Source organism: Thalassophryne amazonica, chromosome 6 (genome assembly GCF_902500255.1).
Source record: "Thalassophryne amazonica chromosome 6, fThaAma1.1, whole genome shotgun sequence".
Lineage (NCBI taxonomy): Eukaryota > Metazoa > Chordata > Actinopteri > Batrachoidiformes > Batrachoididae > Thalassophryne > Thalassophryne amazonica.
In genome coordinates this window covers 24,786,705-24,809,652 of record NC_047108.1, presented here as the reverse complement: position 1 = coordinate 24,809,652, position 22,948 = coordinate 24,786,705, and the positions used below count along the sequence as shown (strand labels likewise).

At 41.0% G+C, this 22,948-nt stretch overlaps 1 protein-coding gene across 2 annotated transcripts in view; it reads left to right on the top strand.

The window, feature by feature from the left end:
• Window positions 1-7,518, top strand: part of nadka (NAD kinase a) — a 118,116-nt gene extending 110,598 nt beyond the window's left edge. For both annotated transcript variants that reach the window (XM_034171904.1, XM_034171905.1), the window contains 3 exons: window positions 5,430-5,587; window positions 5,845-5,927; window positions 6,121-7,518. In XM_034171904.1, coding sequence (XP_034027795.1) covers window positions 5,430-5,587; window positions 5,845-5,927; window positions 6,121-6,268 — 389 coding nt within the window. In that variant the 3' untranslated portion in view covers window positions 6,269-7,518. The remainder of the gene's footprint in view (window positions 1-5,429; window positions 5,588-5,844; window positions 5,928-6,120) is intronic.
• Window positions 7,519-22,948: the final 15,430 nt, after the last annotated feature.

The following is a 22,948-nucleotide window of genomic DNA, read 5'->3' as shown; positions in this document are numbered from 1 at the left end:
TTAGCATTAGCAGCTGTCAAGCGTTTGTTGTCGTAATAGAGTCAAATGTATTACAAATTGTAGTATTTTTAAATTTATTTTTGTTTATATATTAATAATAATAGCAAGCACAACAATAATAATAACTAATCTAATGATTATAGACAATTTTAGAGAAAGAGACAAAAAGAACCTGAATAAAAACACAACAGAAAAAATATAAAATCAACTAACAATGAACATACATAAATAAATACATATATACATACATACATACATACAGAAATAAATAAGTGTTTCCTGTGAACACCTAGTGACTCTTACACCTCCACTTCATCCCTGTCTTATTTAAGTTTAATGACAGTTTGTTTCGGTCAAACCATATTTTCAATTTGTTAATTTCTTCAGTGATTTCCTCCAGAACTATCTGCCAAACTAGAAAACTGCTGCATCCTCGTAAGAGCAGAATACTACTGGAATGAATTTGAATAAGGAAAGTTTGGTTGTTTTTTTTGTTTTTTTCTTTCTCACTAAATGGATGCTGCACTCACTGCAGTTTATCGTCTGGAATAGTCCCAGATTGCATTTCAGAGCTTCCAGAATTCAAACATTTTCGTGCAGGTGGTGTTGGGGGGTAATTTTGGGTTTCAGCTTTTTTTATTTTTCACCACTTTCATCTCTGAATATGTGAAATCGTGAGTCACTTTTGTGCGGATTAAAGTTACTAATGATAGGTTGAATATAGGTTGAAGAGGATTTGCAAATATTCTGTTTTTATTTACATTTTACACAACGTCCCAGCTTCATTGGAATTGGGGTTGCACATGATGTATCCTAGATCTCTGGACATAAATAGAAATAAAATCTGTAGTTTTTGTCAAAAGGATTTCCTTTCAGATATTACAAATGTAACTCCATAGACTCTGAGCTGAGCTCTTCAGCCAGCTGGACATCAAGATCAATGTTTCATAAAGAATGGAGGATGTCTCATTTTGGTGGGGGGGGGATTTTGGTCGGTTATAGTTTGTTTGTATTTGATTTAAAATGGTGATTCGTTCTGACGTTATTAATTCCGACAGAAATCTGCACGCTCCAACCCCCGTCACACGTAGCCAGAGTCAGAGTGGCGTCGGATTTATGAATTGGCGCACATCCGTAAAGTGTCGGCTTTCATTTCCAAAATGTTCTGACAGATACCAGTTTGTATCGATTAATCCCCACATGCCTAGTTCGCACTACTGTCATGATGATTGCGAGTGTGTGACTGATTAGATAATGTTGCTACACCACACACTCCTGATTAGATCTCAGCAACAACACACAAACTCAAATATTTAATCAGCCAATCCCATGTCAACGAGTGCAGCGTTGACATGGGATTGGCTGTCCATGGGACTTCTTTAAGCTCTCTGTGGCATTTAAAGGAGTGTGCAGGTGAAAAGGTCAGAGGGGTCAGACTGAGGTCACTGGCCGGTAACTGGATGAAAATGAAACAGTAACAACATAAAGAATCAGCATGTTAACCGAATGCTGCTGTGATGTTTACATAAAAAACTAGAGTTCCGCGCTCATAGAGCGCAGTCCTCCGCTAACACTAGTTTCCAATTCCACAAAATATACACTCAACAAAAATATAAACGCAACACTTTTGGTTTTGCTCCCATTTTGTATGAGATGAACTCAAAGATCTAAAACGTTTTCCACATACACAATATCACCATTTCCCTCAAATATTGTTCACAAACCAGTCTAAATCTGTGATAGTGAGCACTTCTCCTTTGCTGAGATAATCCATCCCACCTCACAGGTGTGCCATATCAAGATGCTGATTAGACACCATGATTAGTGCACAGGTGTGCCTTAGACTGCCCACAATAAAAGGCCACTCTGAAAGGTGCAGTTTTATCACACAGCACAATGCCACAGATGTCGCAAGATTTGAGGGAGCGTGCAATTGGCATGCTGACAGCAGGAATGTCAACCAGAGCTGTTGCTCGTGTATTGAATGTTCATTTCTCTACCATAAGCCGTCTCCAGAGGCGTTTCAGAGAATTTGGCAGTACATCCAACCAGCCTCACAACCGCAGACCACGTGTAACCACACCAGCCCAGGACCTCCACATCCAGCATGTTCACCTCCAAGATCGTCTGAAACCAGCCACTCGGACAGCTGCTGAAACAATCAGTTTGCATAACCAAAGAATTTCTGCACAAACTGTCAGAAACCATCTCAGGGAAGCTCATGTGCATGCTCGTCATCCTGATCGGGGTCTCGACCTGACTCCAGTTCGTCATCGTAACCGACTTGAGTGGGCAAATGCTCACATTCGCTGGCGTTTGGCACGTTGGAGAGGTGTTCTCTTCACGGATGAATCCCGGTTCACACTGTCCAGGGCAGATGGCAGACAGCGTGTGTGGCGTCGTGTGGGTGAGCGGTTTTCTGATGTCAATGTTGTGGATCGAGTGGCCCATGATGGAGGTGGGGTTATGGTATGGGCAGGCATCTGTTATGGACGAAGAACACAGGTGCATTTTATTGATGGCATTTTGAATGCACAGAGATAGCGTGACGAGATCCTGAGGCCCATTGTTGTGCCAATCCAAGAACATCACCTCATGTTGCAGCAGGATAATGCATGGCCCCATGTTGCAAGGATCTGTACACAATTCTTGGAAGCTGAAAATGTCCCAGTTCTTGCATGGGCAGCATACTCACTGGACATGTCACCCATTGAGCATGTTTGGGATGCTCTGGACCGGTGTATACGACAGCGTGTACCAGTTCCTGCCAATATCCAGCAACTTTGCACAGCCATTGAAGAGGAGTGGACCAACATTCCACAGGCCACAATTGACAACCTGATCAACTCTATGCGAAGGAGATGTGTTGCACTGCATGAGGCAAATGGTGGTCACACCAGATACTGACTGGTATCCCCCCCAATAAAACAAAACTGTACCTTTCAGAGTGGCCTTTTATTGTGGACAGTCTAAGGCACACCTGTGCACTAATCATGGTGTCTAATCAGCATCTTGATATGGCACACCTGTGAGGTGGGATGGATTATCTCAGCAAAGGAGAAGTGCTCACTATCACAGATTTAGACTGGTTTGTGAACAATATTTTAGGGAAATGGTGATATTGTGTATGTGGAAAACGTTTTAGATCTTTGAGTTCATCTCATACAAAATGGGAGCAAAACCAAAAGTGTTGCGTTTATATTTTTGTTGAGTGTATAATTACCTTGGAAAAAAATTTCAAGGTCAAAGTCCTGTTAGAAGTGACTTTTCATCAACCAAATTAGATGTGATCAAATGTCGGGCATCTGTACGAGGGCTGTCCGTAAAGTATAGGTCCTTTTTATTTTTTTCTAAAACTATATGGATTTCATTCATATGTTTTTACGTCAGACATGCTTGAACCCTCGTGCGCATGCGTGAGTTTTTCCACGCCTGTCGGTGACGTCATTCGCCTGTGAGCACTCCTTGTGGGAGGAGTCGTCCAGCCCCTCGTCGGAATTCCTTTGTCTGAGAAGTTGCTGAGAGACTGGCGCTTTGTTTGATCAAAATTTTTTCTAAACCTGTGAGACACATCGAAGTGGACATGGTTCGAAAAATTAAGCTGGTCTTCAGTGAAAATTTTAACAGCTGATGAGAGATTTTGAGGTGATTCTGTCGCTTTAAGGACTTTTCACGGTGCGAGACGTCGCGCAGCGCTCTCAGGCAGCGTCATCAGCCTGTTTCAAGCTTAAAACCCACATTTCAGGCTCTATTGATCCAGGACGTCGTGAGAGAACAGAGAAGTTTCAGAAGAAGTCGGTTTCAGCATTTTATCCGGATATTCCACTGTTAAAGGAGATTTTTTTAATGAAAGACGTGCGGGCGGATTGCAGCGTCGGCTCGCAGCCACCGCGACGCTCCGCCACAGGAAAAACACCTCTGTTGGAAGCCTTAAGGACAAGTTGAAACATCTCCAGCTGATAAACAATTTCTCATATACTCACTCCACTGAAAGCCATCAAAAGCCGCCTGGATTTTACAAATGGTTATCAACACGGAGGTGTTTTTCCTGTGGCGCCGCACCGCGTCGACTGCGTCCCGACGCGCGGACCCGTCCGCACGTCTTTCATTAAAAAAATCTCCTTTAACAGTGGAATATCCGGATAAAATGCTGAAACCGACTTCTTCTGAAACTTCTCTGTTCTCTCACGACGTCCTGGATCAATAGAGCCTGAAATGTGGAGGTTTTAAGCTTGAAACAGGCTGATGACGCTGCCTGAGAGCGCTGAGCGACGTCTCGCACCGTGAAAAGTCCTTAAAGCGACAGAATCACCTCAAAATCTCTCATCAGCCGTTAAAATTTTCACTGAAAACCAGCTTAATTTTTCGAACCATGTCCACTTCGATGTGTCTCACAGGTTTAGAAAAAATTTTGATCAAACAAAGCGCCAGTCTCTCAGCAACTTCTCAGACAAAGGAATTCCGACGAGGGGCTGGACGACTCCTCCCACAAGGAGAGCTCACAGGCGAATGACGTCACCGACAGGCGTGGAAAAACTCACGCATGCGCACGAGGGTGCAAGCATGTCTGACGTAAAAACATATGAATGAAATCCATATAGTTTTTGAAAAAAATAAAAAGCACCTATACTTTACAGACAGCCCTCGTATTTAGTTCATGCACTTGAATCAAAGTTTTTTGTGATGTTGTCATGTTTTTGTTTTGTTGTTGTTGTTTTTTTTTTTTTTTTTACTTTTTTGTTTCTGAATTGTTTTTTTTTAGATAATTTTCACAGAACATTGGTTATCTCTGCTAGGCACAGTTTGTCATTACTTTTTGACACGGTTTCTGACTGATAACTGGAAGACAGACAAACAGGTATAAAATTGGAACCTCCATCCAGTTTTGGTGGTATAGATGAATCTATAACTGAAAAATGAGAGCGATTGAGGCATATAAAATGTAAAATAACATATAATGTATAATAATAATGTAATAATATATAATGTAAAATATACATTAAATGGGGTTTTCAATGTTAAATTTAAATGGCCACAAAATCTGTAATCTGGATCAGATCCAGATCATACTTTGTCAGTTTGTCAGAGTTGTTAATGTTTCAAAAATCATTCAATGGTAAAGACATGGATTTTTCTAATTTTCATATTTTTCCTGACTTTGACCTACGACCTTGAAAATTTAATCACTTCTTACCTATCAGGAAATGAATCTTCAGTAAAAAAAAAAAAAAAAAATTCATAACGATATTTTAAAAATTGTGGGCTCCAGGCTCTTCACAAACAGGGGAGAAAACGTAACGTCCTCCAACTTTGTTGGCCGAAGTAACAAAAAAAAAAATCTCTCCCAAACTATTTACCAGGTCAAGGTGAAGCACGTTTTTGGGGTATTTGTGCTTATGATGACGTGCTTGCTGTGTGTGTGTCCTCAGGTGTTATCGTCTCCACGCCCACAGGAAGTACAGCGTATGCCGTGGCAGCAGGAGCGTCCATGATCCATCCCAACGTCCCGGCCATCATGATCACCCCCATCTGCCCCCACTCCCTCTCCTTCAGGCCCATCGTGGTGCCTGCCGGCGTGGAGCTCAAGGTCTTTGCTCTGCCTCTTTTCACACTCACATACTTTGTTAGTTGTTGAACTTTAGCCTCCTGCAGTCATTTTGTTTGACTTGGTCAGACCCAGTGTGAAATGTTGCGTCGATCTTGTTCTTTTTCCTGAATGAACTTGAAACTTGTGCACTGAGTCCTGTCAGTGGGCGGAGTCCCCGGCCACCTCGTTGTCCTGAGGACAATCAGGCATTGATGTCAGAAAAACGTTGCTGACTTTAGCCTTTGTTCTCCTCTTAGATCATACTGTCACATGATGCCAGAAACACAGCGTGGGTCTCATTTGACGGGAGGAAGAGACAAGAGATCTGCCACGGAGACAGGTTGGTCCACAGGTGGTTGTGGGTAATAATCCCGGGCTTTGTTACGTAGCCTGATTAATGTAAGATGTCTCCGGTTCCTGGTAGTCGGGCTGATCTCACTGAATGTCTCTTTTGTTCTTATGGTTGCATAAAGCTGGAATTTTGTTTTTTGATCAGCGCTTAACTGATTTTTTTTTTTCCTCCCATCTTCCAGTATTACCATCACTACTTCCTGCTTCCCCGTTCCTTCCATCTGTTTCCGGGACCCGGTCAATGATTGGTTCGAGAGCCTGGCTCAGTGTTTGCACTGGAATGTGAGGAAAAAGCAGAACTACCTCATTTCAGAGTATGAAGATTTCTGAGGCAGCGATGTTAGCCAAAGTCTTTGTTTTAGCTTGACCTGCTTTGTGCCCCGCCCACATTGGTCCTTTCATTGTCTGATCAAAAATCCATCAGATTATTGTTTCCCTGCAGTGACAAAAAACGTTCCTGAGAGGAACAAAAAGCACAATGAGGAGCTGGATTCTGTCGCACACACTACAAACGGTGACAGTGGCCAAACTTCACTGCATTTGGAGAATTCTTTTTTATTTTGGGCCGTGTCTCAGCGAGATACAATCAGACAACAGAATGTAAATAAAGATATAGCTGCCAACTAACCACTAGGGGCCAATGGGACATATTTTCAGGATCATTCCCTTCATCCTGTTTTCCTCAAACGTCTGAGCGCAGCTCGCTTTGAACCCACTAAAGCTGGTTGCATTCTGGCGTGTTGCTTAAACTAATGGAGTTTGTCCGTGCTGGTGGTCCAGAATGGGAAGCCTAAGGTTTGGGACGATCTTAGCTGGTCTATGGATCATTGCAGTGTTTTTGGTCACACTTTTTAAGACAGACAGCAGCCACATTACTGCTTTCTTTTTACAAAAGCTAATTTTCTCCTCGTAAATGAAAACAAGTTTTATTTTCGAGAAACATTAAATCCATGTTAAGTAAAGATACTTTTCTAAAATCAAGAGTAAAGAAAATCTAATGTGCAGCCATTATCTGTAGATGTACCTTCTCAAAGAGATTTACTTGGCCATATCGCCCCCTACTGTACGGACTGTGCCTTAAACACTGGTGTATTGTAATCTTTGTCTGTTTACATTGCATATAAATTGTGTGATTTAAGTGTGTGTGTCTGTGTGTGTGGTGTTTGTTGTATTGCAGATGAATGTGACGGCGGGTTTTTAAAAACCTCTTTAAAGCCATAGTGTCAGTGTGTGGGTTTTATACAAACGTCCGGTTTACTGGAACGTGCTGGTTAATGTGATACATCAGAATGATGTCGTCTGTTTCAATTCCACTGAAGGACCAACTGAGCTCCGGAAAACGATCATTCCTTCATCTGTGTTCATCAAAATACATTTGATAAATTGTTTATTATTAACTAGTTTACAATCGGTCATTGCTGAAAATAATTTGTCTTTGGTACTGTTTTCCTGTTAATTCTGTCACTTTGTATGAAGATCTTTTATTATGTGTCAGATCAGTGAAATACGAAACGTTTCAGACATTCCAGCAGTTTTTCTTTAATCCATGTGGTGGCGCCACAAAAACTATGAATCAGTGCTGTTTTATCGACGTTACGACTCCATCAATGTGCTGATCTGTTCTGTACAACACAGTCTCGAAAGTGTTCTTCAGTCTGAATGCCTCTGATGTGGATTTTTGTATTTCTGCTACTTTTTCTAGAGCACTTTAATAAAAAAAAAAGAAGTTTGAACCCATACATATGTGGCTTTGTGTCTGAACATGTTTGAAACCGAATTTCTATCACCTGAGTACTGGTTCATTGTTAATTATTGTGTGTGTGTGCCCCGACTGTTACTTTGGTATAGAAAAGGGTCACAATTATACATATTCACTTAAATCTTTTAATAAGTGGTGCTGAAGTTTCTACAATGTCTTTTTATCTGACACTTTGCCAAGGTCTGGAAGAACCACCAATCTGTTACGCTGAGATGAGAGGAAATTGGTTAGGATATTCAGGATCAACTCAGGAACCACCAGCACTGCCACAAACTGGAAAACTGCTGAAACACCAGCATGACTGACTGTCCAGAGTGAAGCAAGTTTTACATCTCCATGGACAGAAGGCAGAAGAAGGCCCTGCTCCAAAATCAGCACCTTCAAGCTGAACCAGAAGTCAGTTTATCACAGGGCCAGATATAAACAGGCAAACACCCTCACACACACCTGTGAACAATTCACTAAACCTGCATGTCTTTGGAAGTGGGAGGAAGCTGGAGCACCCAGAAATTTCCCACCTAAACACACAGAGAACACGCAAACTCCACAGAAAAAGACCCAGACGGGAAGCAATCCTAAGACCTTGCAGTGAGGCCACTGTGCTGCTGTCGCCTAGCTGCCCACATGAACAAGCCAAAACGCCTTCAGAAGAAAGTTTTTATGGTCAGACAAGACCAAGATTGAGCCATGTGGCCACAATGACGCGTACAATGTCTTTGGAGGCGTAAAGGCAAGGCTTTCAAACCTGAGGACACTGTTCCAACTGACAAGCATGGTGGTGGTAGTAGCATCGTCCTCTGCGGTTGTTTTGCTACCAGGGGTACTGGTGCATTGCACAGAGTGGATGGAATAATGAAGGACTCCCTCTAAATTCCTCAACATCACTTCAAATCAACAGCTAGAATGTTGAATCTTGGCCACAATTGGGTGTTCCAACAGCACAATGCTCCCTAACACATCAAAACTGGTTGTGGGTTGGATAAAGCAGGCGAACATTAAGCTTCTGGAAAGACCTTCCCAAAGCCCCAACCTCAACCCTACTGAAAATTTGTAGACTATTCTTATACGCCAGGAAAGCAACCAAATTTAAATGAACTCTACCAATTCTTCCAAGAAGAGATACAGTAGTGTTCAGAATAATAGTAGTGCTATGTGACTAAAAAGATTAATCCAGATTTTGAGTATATTTCTTGTTGTTACATGGGAAACAAGGTACCAGTAGATTCTCACAAATCCAACAAGACCAAGCATTCATGATATGCACACTCTTAAGGCTATGAAATTGAGCCATTAGTAAAAAAAAAAAAGGGGTGTTCACAATAATAGTAGCATCTGCTGTTGACGCTACAAACTCAAAACTATTATGTTCAAACTGCTTTTTTATCAATCCTGTGAATCACTAAACTAGTATTTAGTTGTATAACCACAGTTTTTTATGATTTCTTCACATCTGCGACGCATTAATTTTGTTGGTTTGGAACCAAGATTTTGCTCATTTACTAGTGTGCTTGGGGTCATTGTCTTGTTGAAACACCCATTTCAAGGGCATGTCCTCTTCAGCATAAGGCAACATGACCTCTTCAAGTATTTTGACATATCCAAACTGATCCATGATACCTGGTAAGCGATATATAGGCCCAACACCATAGTAGGAGAAACATGCCCATATCATGATGCTTGCACCACCATGCTTCACTGTGAACTGTGGCTTGAATTCAGAGTTTGGGGGTCATCTCACAAACTGTCTGCAGCCCTTAGACCCAAAAAGAACAATTTTACTCTCATCAGTTCACAAAATATTCCTCCATTTCTCTTTAGGCCAGTTGATGTGTTCTTTGGCAGATTGTAACTTCTTCTGCATGTCTTTTATTTAACAGAGGGACTTTGCGGGGGATTCTTGCCCTTACCAAAAAATAGTACTGATAAGTATATAAAAAGTAAATTGGAAGTATACTTGAAACATAGTTGCATGTACTACTTTTTGGTAAGGGTGCAAATAAATTAGCTTCACACAGGCATCTTCTAACTGTCACAGCACTTACAGGTAACTCCAGACTGTCTTTGATCATCCTGGAGCTGATCAGTGGGTGAGCCTTTGCCATTCTGGTTATTCCTCTATCCATTTTAATAGTTGTTTTCCATTTTCTTCCACGTGTCTCTGGTTTTTTTTTTTTTTTTTTTGTCCATTTTAAAGCACTGGAGATCATTGTAGATGAACAGCCTAGAATTTTTTGCACCTGCGTATAAGTTTTCCCCTCTCCAACCTTTTATTCAAACAGTGCTGTTTTTCTGAACAATGTCTTGAACGTCCCATTTCCCTCAGGCTTTCAAAGAGAAACGCATGTTCAACAGGTGCTGGCTTCATCCTTAAATAGGGGACACCTGATTCACACCTGTTTGTTCCACAAAATTGAGGAACTCACTGACTGAATGCCACACGACTATTATTGTGAACACCCCCTTTTCTACTTTTTTTTACTAATAGCCCAATTTCATAGCCTTAAGAGTGTGCATATCATGAATGCTTGGTCTTGTTGGATTTGTGAGAATCTACTGAATCTACGAGGTTCAATTTGCTATGGGACATTTAACAAAATATTAGTGTGTATCGATTTGAGCCTGTATGGGTTAGAAAAGATCCCCCCCAAAAATTCTAACTTGTCCACCCAATTCTTGTTTTATAAAGTTGTTCATGATGTATGTTGTACAATCGTTCCACCCACACCGGGAGAAACACTTAAAGGACATCATTCTTCCTTCAGCTGCTCCCGTTAGGCGTCGCCACAGCATATCAACGGTCCCTCCTCTACACGTCCAATCCATATCAGTCTCGCCTGACTTTGTCTCCAAATCGTCCCACCTGAGCTGTCCCTCTATGTTCATTCCTAATGCTGTCCATCCTTGTCACTCCCAAAGAGATTCGCAACATTTCCAGCTCTGCCTCCTGTCTTTTTGTTAGTGCCACCATCTCTAAGCCGTACAAGATAGCTGGTCTCACTACCCTCTTGTAGACTTTCCCTTTAATTCTTGCAGATATTCTTCAAACAAGAAAGATCCTTGATGTAGTCCCACCTCCACTGTGAATGAATCTCATTCATACTGCGCATCTCACCACTGTCACATTGTCCTTGTACATGTCCTGCACAACCCATTCTCACATTTTTTTCGTGCCCCATCACGAAAAGCGCCTGCATTTCGTGATGGGGCACGTGACATTTTTTTATTTTGCCATTTATAATCCTCCCCTTCTTCTAACTTAACTATAACCACAGATTGTTTACCTCCCCCAGGGGCGTCGGACTGGGGGGGGTAAAAGGGGCCCAGAGCATGGGGGGCCCACAAAAAACTGGCATTAAATACATTTTTGTGTCGCATGTTATTAATATCCATACAATTCATGTTGTAAAAGAATATAATTAGAATGAATGTATAAATGTTGCGAAACATAATTCTGCTCTAACAATAATATTGAAAGATCTCTGAGGGCCCTTCCCACCCTGCACAGTTGTACAATGGTTTAGTCCAGGCGCACAGGCAGCACTCTACCCCCCCCCCCCCCAGACACTCCCCTGCGCGGCTTCCATGTTGCTTATGCTCCTGGCTCCACGACTATCTGCACCACATCACGTTGGAACTCTCTGGCTCCAACTCTCCGGCTGCTTTCTTGATTCATTGTTTTATTTCGCTTTATCTTAATTTTTCCCCACTAAAACGCCAAAGAGCATACGTCTGTGAATAATATTTACCTTTATGTTCATGTGACCTGTTATGGTCTTCTGAAAGTTGATAGATGTATTTTATAACTTAAAAACTGGACCGATGCTAACGCGTTAGCATGTCTATGATGTTTTCAATGTTAAAGTTAGCATTAAGCTGTTGCAGCTGTCAGCACATTTGTGTGCTTTTGTTTTCTGTATAATTCATGGCTCAGCGTTTGTTGTCGTAAAAGAGTCAAATGTATTACAAATTGTAATATTTTTTTATTTATATATTAGTAATAATAGCAACAACAATAATAGTAATAATAACCAGTAATGCTACAATACAATTTTAGAGAAACAAAAGAACCTGATTAAACACAACAGAAAAGATAAATCCAACTAACAATGAACATAAATAAATAAATATAGAAATAAATAACTTTCCTGTGAACATCTAGTGACTCTTAAACCTCCACTTCATCCCTGTTTTATCTAAGTTTAAGAACAATTTGTTTCGGTCAAACCACATCTGTTTTTACACAAGAAAAAATAAAATGCAGTTAACTGCATATTTGTGTCTTTCATGAAAATATGTTTTTAAAGATCACATATTACACTTTAGTCAGGTCTTTAAAAAGGTCTTTTGTGGACTCTTGCTGTAATATGTTGTCAGTGGTTGAGATAGTTGCTGTAGGCATCTAAAAATGCTCATAATCAGGTGAAACCTGATGGAAATCTCTCTGTGGTGTGTCGGTGATGTCTATGTGTAAAATAAAACACTACTCCAGGTATGTTTTTGACAAGAATATAACATAACTTTGTTACAAGCTCAAATGTCAAGTTGCGTGATAAAGGCCTTTTAATAATAACAAATAAAATAATAATAAAATAACAAATAAATAATAGCAAAACTCACAAGTTAAAAAAAACAAACAACCAAAGAAAAAACAATCGAAAAAATAATCAACCGATGAATTGATAACTAAAATAATCATTAGTTGCAGCCCTAGTGTTTAGGCTGAAATAAAATATGTCTCCTAAAAAAAAAATCAAAGTCCAGATTTCAAAAAAGAAGAGAAAAAAAGGACAGGGAAAGAAAACTAAATGAGGGAAAGCAGCTGCTAACCAAATTCTTTGAAAAGAGAAGTGAGCTTGAAAGCTAGCTATATTGAGTTGGGGGGTCTGGGGGACCAAATTGTACCATATGCACCAAATTGCACCATTTTCTAGAAAAAAAGTGCAATTTGGTCCCCCAGACCCCCCAACTCAATATTGCTCCCCCAACTTTAAAAAGGGTTCTGACTACCAGGTGTGACTACGCATTCAAAATTTGGTGTTTGCGTTAATAAAAAAAAAAAAGAACAGTGTTGGGGGGGGGGGGTGTCCTTCAATATGGATAGTACCTAGGGCCGAGAATTTGGTGCTATGCCCCTGATCTCCCCTAACCCTAGCCATAAGCCCCCCCCCAGATGTCTCCCCCATCACCCTACATTTTGTGCCCGTCACGAAAAGCTCCCCATTTTCCAGCCCCCGTCACGAACCCATAGAATAATATACTTTACATAATGCTGCGACGAACTGCTGTGAGACTGGGTTGGTCCTGCAACACCCTCACATACTTCTCTGCCACTTCAGACTTCCTCATACAATACCACAGCTCTTCTCTCAGCACCCTGTCATAAACCTTCTGTAAATCCACAAACACAATATAGCTCTTTCTGAACTTCTACATCTGCACTGTCAGAGCAACGACATCAACAGCCCAACATTACCCTGACATACACACCCATGAGGAGTGTATGTAAACCCTCAGACTACAACTGTGTATATATAATTACATGTACATTTACAGCATTAGCCCTCTAACACCCTTTATTTATTTTTCTCCACAACAAATTGACTAAAAATAAAATGAAGAAGCAATCAAGAGTTTGTAAGGATTATTTTAATGCTGACATTCTTCGAACACCAAATTTGTTGCACAAACATCAATAGTGACATTTTACAAAAACATCTTTTAAGTGCATATTAAAGTGCAAGAAAAGGCGTGGTGTATTAAAAAATAATTCAGTGTCATCCAAAGAACTTGAGGCTGCAGTTCAAAGGTCAAGAAGCGAGCATAAAGATAAATCAGACCATATTAACAATTTACAGTAAAAATGGACTGAAACGAGATTCAGATTCATATCAAAGTTTGTGGATGCAATCAGTCTTGGACCGCCGCCGTGTGGTCAGGCTCATTAACACAGTAAACTCTTCATAACATTTCAGCTCTTCCAGCCCATCCAGCAACTGAATGGATCCATAGGTGGCGCTGTGGCCTCGGTGCTCGCTTTCAGGTGGTTTATTTGCTGGGTGCAAACACTGAGAGAGAAATCAAAAATGAATGTTACACTGAACAAATATTTAATGTGGGCACAGGTTTTTAAAATCAGGACCGGTTATGCAAGGTCAAAAGAAACTGCAGAATTCTCAGCACACGCTCAAATTAATTCTAAGAAAACCAGTTTGTGCACGTTTGCATTATGGCCACATTTCCTGCAGAGCATTTGAAATGTTGCACAATGAAAAGGCTGAAAAGTGCTTCACTTTCAATGATTCCAAAGTGAAAAGTGTTTTTACAGTTTTACTTCAATTATTTAGGAGTGCAAACAAAAAAAGTAGGTTAAAGTAAAACTCTATTTTGATGGCTTTGTTGATAAATGTGATCTCAATGACTTAAAAACATGAAACAGTAAATATCTGAGTGTGTGTGTATGTATGTATGTTTTTATGTAACTATTAAAAAAGCGGACTCCAGCTGCCTGCATTTCATCATTTTGATCTAAACACAAACGTGATCATCACTCAGCCAGTGACGCTCAATACGTCGCAACTGATGTCTCCTTCATTGCTTCAGTGTTTTCAAAATGTGTTCCATTTACTTCCATTTTTTTTTTTTTTTGGAAGGTGCAGCTGCAAAGGCCACGGCTCAAACAGCCATGACTTAGCCACGCCCTATAGCAGGTGGAGGGAAATGTAGTCTATTACGTACATATTTAATAAGAGTTTGTTCAAGATTAAGTTGCTAAAGATGTGATGTTCATGAACAGGATGTCAAGGTGCTGTCAGGGACCGGAGTGCGTCCAGTTTGGTAACTTCAGAGTTCCATCTCTGCTTTTTGCAGATGATGTGGTTCTGTTTCGTCAGGTGGTGACCTCCGATGACCACTGAGCAGGTTTGAGGCCAAGTGTGAAGTGGCTGGGATGAGAATCAGCACCTCCAAATCTGAGACCGTGGTCCTGTCAGAAAATGGTGGGTCAGGGGAGAGTTAGTGTCAAGTGGAGAAGTTCATAAATGGGAGTAAATTGGAGAGGGAGATCAATAGATGGATTGGGGCGGTGTCTGAATTTTTACAGATGTTGTGCAGGACCATTGTGGTAAAGAAGGAGTCAAGCCAGGAGGCTCTTAGTTTACCAGTCGATTTATGAGCCAATCCTCACCTATGGTCTTGAACTTTGGGTAAAGACTGATAAAGATCACGGATACAAGTGGCAAAAATGAGATTCCTCTGTCCGGTATCTGGGCTTACACTCCTGGACAGGGTGAGAAGCTCGATTATCCGGGAGGAACTCAGAGTAGAGCCGCTACATCTTCACATCGAAAGCTGAGGTGGTTTGGGCATCTGGTGAGGATGCTCCCTGGTCATCTCCCTAAGGAGGTCTTCCAGGAACGATCCAGAACACGCTGGAGAGATTTCCCAGCTGGCTTGGGAATGCCTTGGGATCCCCTGGGAAGAGTTACAAGACTTGGCTGAGGAAAGAAATGTGGGATGAGCTGCTTGCTCTGCTGCCACGGTGACCCGGAGTTGGATAAGTAGCTGAAAATGAATGAATGAGTGAAAAAGTTGCTAAAGAAGTTTAACTACTTCAAATGCTGTTTTTAATGAAACATTTTAACACAGACAAAAAATTGATTTGGTTGATTTAAAAAGCATCAACTACTAAAACACTTTCTTTTCAAATGAAAATGTTTACTTTGTGACTGGCTATGTCTTTGTGACGGGAGGGGGGGGGGGGGGGTCGCTCTGGTGGCCAACCGAGTTTTGTCCGTTCTGGTTTAAAAATGAAGTTTGTACTCACTTCTCTCCCTCAGACCTTGTCCAAAGCTGCGGATCAATCTGAAGAGGGCCCAAAATAAAACCACTTTAATCAAGAGACAGATCAAAGCTCCGGTCACAGCCGCGGCTTCCAGGATGTACGTGCTGTCGGCGAACCACTTCACACTCACCTGCAATCAAACAAACCCTCGTCTCACCACGCTGCTTATTCCTCAACTACACATGCACAAGGAAAAGATCGACATGTCTCACTGGTTCGGGCGGTTTGACCTCGGCTCAAGGTCACGTTAGAGTCGTTTTAATATTCTGCTCAAAGGGGTCAGACTGGAAGACATCGAACAGACTGACAGGTCTCTTAGAAACAGAGTCTCAAGGTTTTTAGGGGATTAGGATTTATGCTTTCACTCCGTCTAACTAAACAGGAGTCTCAGCTGGTTAAACCACTGTTCTGTCCATCAACACACCGCGTCTCAGTGCCGCCAAACGTATTGTTAGTTTAGTCTTGTTGACAATGGAATCCGTGTGAAGCTGGTTTGTTTCCTGCACTCAGTGATCGACACGTTCTCCACGATGTGAAGTGTCATGGCCAGATAAAGACAGAGAGTCTGTGCTGGATGTCAAACCTCACAGAAGACAAGAAGCAGCTCAAGCGTTTGAGGACATCTCAGAAAAACACAAGATGGAAAAATAGTTTTATAACAGCAAAGGATCAGAAATGGTGAGAAAGGATTACAGCCAGATGAAGCTGGTGTTGATCTGAGTGGACGTGACACAGCGGCGCTTGGACTGTACGTATTTGTACATGTGACCATCTACGACAGATGGACAAAAGGACTTTCCAGCAACATCACACTCACACAACTGCACACTGGAAGCGACTTGGGGAGTAAGGACCTTACTCAATGGCTTCTTAATGAAGATTTATAAAAGTGAAACTCGTACAGGTGTCCCAAATGAAGTGCCACAAAATCAAAATGGCTAATCTGAATTGTTTTATTTTTCAGACATCAAGATATCTGTGAGGAACTTCTTCTGATGTAGTCTGAGACTGATCCAATGAGGATGCCACTTAAAATCGAGCAAAAAGAGAAACTGCTGGAATTCTACTTTGAGACCAAATCAATCGTACAAACCAAAGACAATATCTGTCATTTTGTAGTTAAAAAAGCTCCAGACACAAAGAAAATATGGAGGATTGTAAAGAAGTTTCAAACTGACAGAACTGTTCACAATGTTAACAAAGGGAGACCTGGCTGAACCAGAGGAGCGGTGCACATATTGTGCACATTTGGGAATGCCAAAACTCTTACAAGCTGAGGTGAAATTACAAATTAACACCAGAGATAAAATTCCCTGAGATCGCTTCAAGATGACATACAACAGATATCAGTCTCCAAAAGTGTATAGATTTTCTATAGCATTATTTTTGGTGGCACTTTTTGTGGTACACACAACCTTACTTATACCCTGTTTTTTTTATTTTTTTTTTATTTTGTTTTTAGTAGTCTAGGAGGTCCTGTGACTTAGTTCATACCCAAAAACAAAAACACAAATTCCTCATTCACAATTATTTATAAAGAGATTTTCCAGGAATCAAAGCACTAAACAAAATAAACTAATTATCAAAATACATGACAACAATAAACAGCCCCCCCCCCCCCCCCCCCCCCCCAAGTTAAAGATCTTATACAGGAAAAAAAAAAAAAAAAAAAAAAAAGATGCTTTATTTAACTCTTAAAGGCAATTTTGTTTGGGACAGGTGCAACTTGAACTCTGAAAAATGTGTACTTTCTGGATTGGTTGGAGATTGAGCCCACAATGCTTTTGGCCACTGGATTACATCAAATTATACACTTAACAAAAATATAAACCCAACACTGTTGGTTTTGCTCCCATTTTGTATGAGATGAACTCAAAGATCTAAAACTTATTCCACATACACAATATCACCATTTCCCTCAAATATTGTTCACAAACCAGTCTAAATCTGTGATAGTGAGCACTTCTCCTTTGCTGAGATAATCCATCCAACCTCACAGGTGTGCCATACCAAGATGCTGATTAGACACCATGATTAGTGCACAGGTGTGCCTTAGACTGCCCACAATAAAAGGCCACTCTGAAAGGTGCAGTTTTGTTTTATTGGGGGGGGGGATACCAGTCAGTATCTGGTGTGACCACCATTTGCCTCATGCAGTGCAACACATCTCCTTCGCATAGAGTTGAAGAGAACACCTCTCCAACGTGCCAAACGCCAGCGAATGTGAGCATTAGCCCACTCAAGTCGGTTACAACAACGAACTGGAGTCAGGTTGAGACCCCGATGAGGACGACGAGCATGCAGATGTGCTTCCCTGAGACGGTTTCTGACAGTGTGTGCAGAAATTCTTTGGTTATGCAAACCGATTGTTTCAGCAGTTGTCTGAGTGACTGGTCTCAGACGATCTTGGAGGTGAACATGTTGGATGTGGAGGTCCTGGGCTGGTGTGGTTACACGTGGTCTGCGGTTGTAAGGCTGGTTGGATGTACTGCCAAATTCTCTGAAACGCCTTTGGAGACGGCTTATGGTAGAGACATGGACATTCAATACACGAACAACAGCTCTGGTTGATATTCCTGCTGTCAGCATGCCAATTGCACGCTCCCTCAAATCTTGCGACATCTGTGGCATTGTGCTGTGTGATAAAACTGCACCCTTCAGAGTGGCCTTTTATTGTGGACAGTCTAAGGCACACCTGTGCACTAATCATGGTGTCTAATCAGCATCTTGATATGGCACACCTGTGAGGTGGGATGGATTATCTCAGCAAAGGAGAAGTGCTCACTATCACAGATTTAGTCTGGTTTGTGAACAATATTTGAGGGAAATGGTGATATTGTGTATGTGGAAAAAGTTTTAGATCTTTGAGTTCATCTCATACAAAATGGGAGCAAAACCAAAAGTGTTGCGATAATATTTTTGTTGAGTATATATATAGAAAATGTTGTGACATCCAGACAGTGTCACACAAAGCATTCAAATAATTTAAATTGTTCATAATGTGATATAGCTTGCATGAATTTGCACGGTTAGTTATGATTGTTCATTGTTGTTTTTTTTAAATAGGTTTTTCACTCTCATATGTCTTGAGGTGGACTTCCAGCTCTTCCTCAGAAGAAATAAAACGCACACGTTTTATAACTCATGGCTTTGATGCTCAGTGGATGATGTCTTTATAGGTTGGCCGTGAAAGTGCACAACTTTCATTTAACCAATACGAAGCTGACTAAGCAAATTCATAATCTGTCTTCTGGAACAAACAGTTTGGGTAAAATTGCGACAGGTTCAGTCAAGCCCAGGTTCAGGGTTTATGTGAGGTAGATAAGCCAGGCTTCTGGTGTGCAGCTCCTACGAGCAGTCTGTGAACAGGTGAAAGTGTAGAGATGGAAAAGTTTTGCAGACAGGTGTGTTTTCAGGCAGGCATCAGAGCGTTCCTTGTGTTTCCATGACATCACATTGAGCGGAACATGGACCAGCATCACAGCATCCATGTGTATTTTAGACCAACGCTGTAAATCTGCATCCTGAAGGTTCCGGCGAGGGTGCAGGTGTTCCTTCCCACCCACCACAGCAACGGCTCATTTCACAGATTAATTCAAAGTGGTGAAACAACCTGATGAAGATGTGCGTCCTCACGGCCCTTTCTGAGACCGACTGAGGAAAAGCTGCTGCAGGCTTGAACAGTGGACTCACCGTGTACAGCACATAAACAAAGAAGGCCAACTGAGGAAGATTCTGCACCATGAAGACCCAAACCAAGACCTTGGATTCCTTTAAAACCTGAAGAACAAAAAACACATGGGCACTAATTAATGACGAGCGCGCTGTTGTGCACACTGAGCATTCTGTCAGTGTGTGCAGCAGCACTCACTGCAGCGGCTCCAACAGCGGTGGTGAGGCAGGCCCAGACCACGCCCACTCCCAGAATGATGGGACTGACAACAGACATGGACCAGTCTGATGTGGTGATCAGGATGCACAGACACAACTGAAAGCACACAGACCACATCAGTCAACAGGAAGCTTCAACTTCAGCCTGCCGACACCTGTCGACAAAACACTTTGTACAATCAGCGAGGGAAGTTAGAACGTCACAGTGGGATGAATCACTGCCATATCTGAAGTAGAGGGAACACCATGTGATCACTCGGGATGGGTACAGAAAACTGCTGCAGGCTCAAGTTTTGCCGGGCAGATCGAGGCCATTTTCCCCCTGAAAATGTTAAAATTTGTAATTCTCTGAAACACTATTGCCTGCATTTTGAGAGCCAAATTTTGTGAAGTAGTATTAATGTTGCATAACTAGACAATCAGGTAACAGCTCAAAAATGGTTTTAAAATGTTTTTTCAAAAAACCCAAATCGATACTGGATTGGATGTAATCGAAATAATCTATTCTGAATCTTAAGAATCAGAATCAATACCCAGCTCTATTTGGCAGTGGTTGGTGATGGTGACGCTTGCATATTTTTTTTTTTTTACTTTTCCTTAAATTTGGTACAACTCTGTAGCTATAAATGACTGTTCAATTCAGTTTATTCAGTTTATATAGCGCCAAATCACAACAAAGCTGTTTCACAAGAGCCTGGCTGTTGTGTTTAACAGAAAAGTGTGTGTGGGTCTTCCAGGAAAAAGAACGGCAACTTTATTTACAGCTACATACATCCACCTGTTGCTCACTCATCCCGTCACCAACACCAACTGCTCCGCCAGAGGCTGTTCCAGCCTTTTATAGGAGCTGAGGCCCCCTCCTGGTGGCTTTATGTTCGTGCTGCCGTTTCACTCTCCACTTGTTTTGGATTTTACTTTTACTCAGTATTTTTACTTTACATTTTAGGTGAGAAATTTACTTTTGATACTTAAGTACAGTAAATGTCAGATACTTTAAGACTTTTAGTCTTAAATAGAGCGCTTCGCTCTCAGACTGCAGACTTACTTGTAGTTCCTAGGGTTTGTAAGAGTAGAATGGGAGGCAGAGCCTTCAGCTTTCAGGCTCCTCTCCTGTGGAACCAGCTCCAATTCAGATCAGGGAGACAGACACCCTCTCTACTTTTAAGATTAGGCTTAAAACTTTCCTTTTTGCTAAAGCTTATAGTTAGGGCTGGATCAGGTGATCCTGAACCATCCCTTAGTTATGCTGCTATAGACTTAGACTGCTGGGGGGTTCCCATGATGCACTGAGTTTCTTTTCTTTCTCTTTTTGCTCTGTATGCACCACTCTGCATTTAATCATTAGTGATTGATCTCTGCTCCCCTCCACAGCATGTCTTTTTCCTGGTTCTCTCCCCTCAGCCCCAACCAGTCCCAGCAGAAGACTGCCCCTCCCTGAACTTGGTTCTGCTGGAGGTTTCTTCCTGTTAAAAGGGAGTTTTTCCTTCCCACTGTTGCCAAGTGCTTGCTCACAGGGGGTCGTTTTGACTGTTGGGGTTTTTCCGTAATTATTGTATGGCCTTGCCTTACAATATAAAGCGCCTTGGGGCAACTGTTTGTTGTGATTTGGCGCTATATAAATAAAATTGATTTTGATTTGATTTTACTCAAGACAATTTTTTAAAGACGACTTTAACTTTTACCAAAGTAATTTTATGGTAAGATACTTGTACTTTCACTCAAGTATCACTTTGAGGTACTTTACACAAGACTGGGCATTGGTTACACAAGCATTTCTAAACTTCTGAATGTTCCAGTGAGCACTGTTGCGACCATAATCCACAAGTGGAAATAACATAATTTCACCATAACACGGCCACGACCAGGGGCTGCTTGCAAGACTTCTTACAGAGGAGTGAAAACAATGATCAAAAGAGTTGTCCAAGAGCCAAGGACCATTTCAGAAAGTTGTTTCAAAGAAAATCATAAGTAATGCACTCAGCTGCCATGGCCTGTATGCACGCTCACTACACAAGACTCCATTCCAGAAGTTTGTTGCACAACATTTAGACAAGTCTGTGAAATACTGGTAGAATATAGTCTGGTCAGATAAGACCAAAATTTGAACTCTGGATGTTATAATACACACCATGTCTGGAGGTCAAACGGCACTACACATAAACCCAAAAACACCATACCAACAGTGAGGTGATGAATGGAAAAATGTACAGAGACATTTTGATAAAAATCTGCTGCCGTCTACCAGGATGACGTTAAAATGAGGTGGACATTTCAGCAAGACAATAATCCCAAACACACAGCCAAAGAAACTCCCAAATGATTTCAGAGAATGAAAATAAAGCTGCAATAATGGTCCAGCCAATCACCTGACTTGAATCCAATAGAAAATCTATGGAAAGAAATAAAGATCAGAGCTCATAGAAGAGGTCCACAGAAACTTCAAGATTTGAAGACTGTTTGTGTGGAAGAATGGGCAAAAATCACACTTAAGCAATGCATGAGACTAGTTTCTCCATACGGGAGGCATCTTGAAGCTGTCATTACCAACAAAGACTTTTGTACGAAGTATTAGATAAATTTCAGTAAGCATGTTCAATACTTTACGCCTATATCACTACTCCACTTCAGTACACATAACTGTACTTACTTGTTTGTTACAGTTTCTTTGTATATGCGGGTTACTTGGGTTGTTACTGACAGCTGGTGTAAATTTCATGTCAAGCACCTTTAGAAATATATTTACTGAGAAAAATTACGTGTTCAATATATATATATATATATATATATATATATATATATATATATATATATATATATATATATATATATAGTGTGTGTGTGTGTATCATTTCCACCCTTATAGATTTCTATTTCCCCACTTAAAAAATGTTCCATTCCAGAAAACAACAATTATGAATGTTGAGGTGATTTAGTTAATGTTTAGGTGGACCACAGTGAAGTTATAATTCTCTGCAAATGTAGGTTTGCAATTATCCTGATTGATGGTCGACTAGTAGTATATATGATCCTCAGATAAAATAAAGAGTGTTGTCTGCCTATTGCAACCTCTGGAAAAACTTTACAGGCAGTCTTACTTGTCAACAACTTTCAGTATCAGTTTCATACCTCATGCCATTTTGGTTGTTACAGAAATTAGAGAATTTGGAAAGGAAACATCTCTTTCGCCTTCTATTATGTTGAGACAACAATAAACAAAGTGTGTATTAAATCTTTTTTTTGGGGGGGGGGGGGGCGATTTTTTTAAGAATTTCAAAGCCTTAAATATATTTAGATTCTGCCAAAATTTGTACTCCAGCAGTGGCGGCTGGTGAAAAACAGTCTTGGTGGGGCTGCTGTGCCAATAGATTCCCTTGCCTTGTCCAGTACAGGCATTCAAGTGAATAGTCGGAAAATTACTACAATTCCACAATAATCATTTCACGTCCTTCTCAAAATCAGCAGTTTTACAGATAAAGTTAACCATTTACAGCTATATTAGGCCCCATTTCTACTTTGGAAA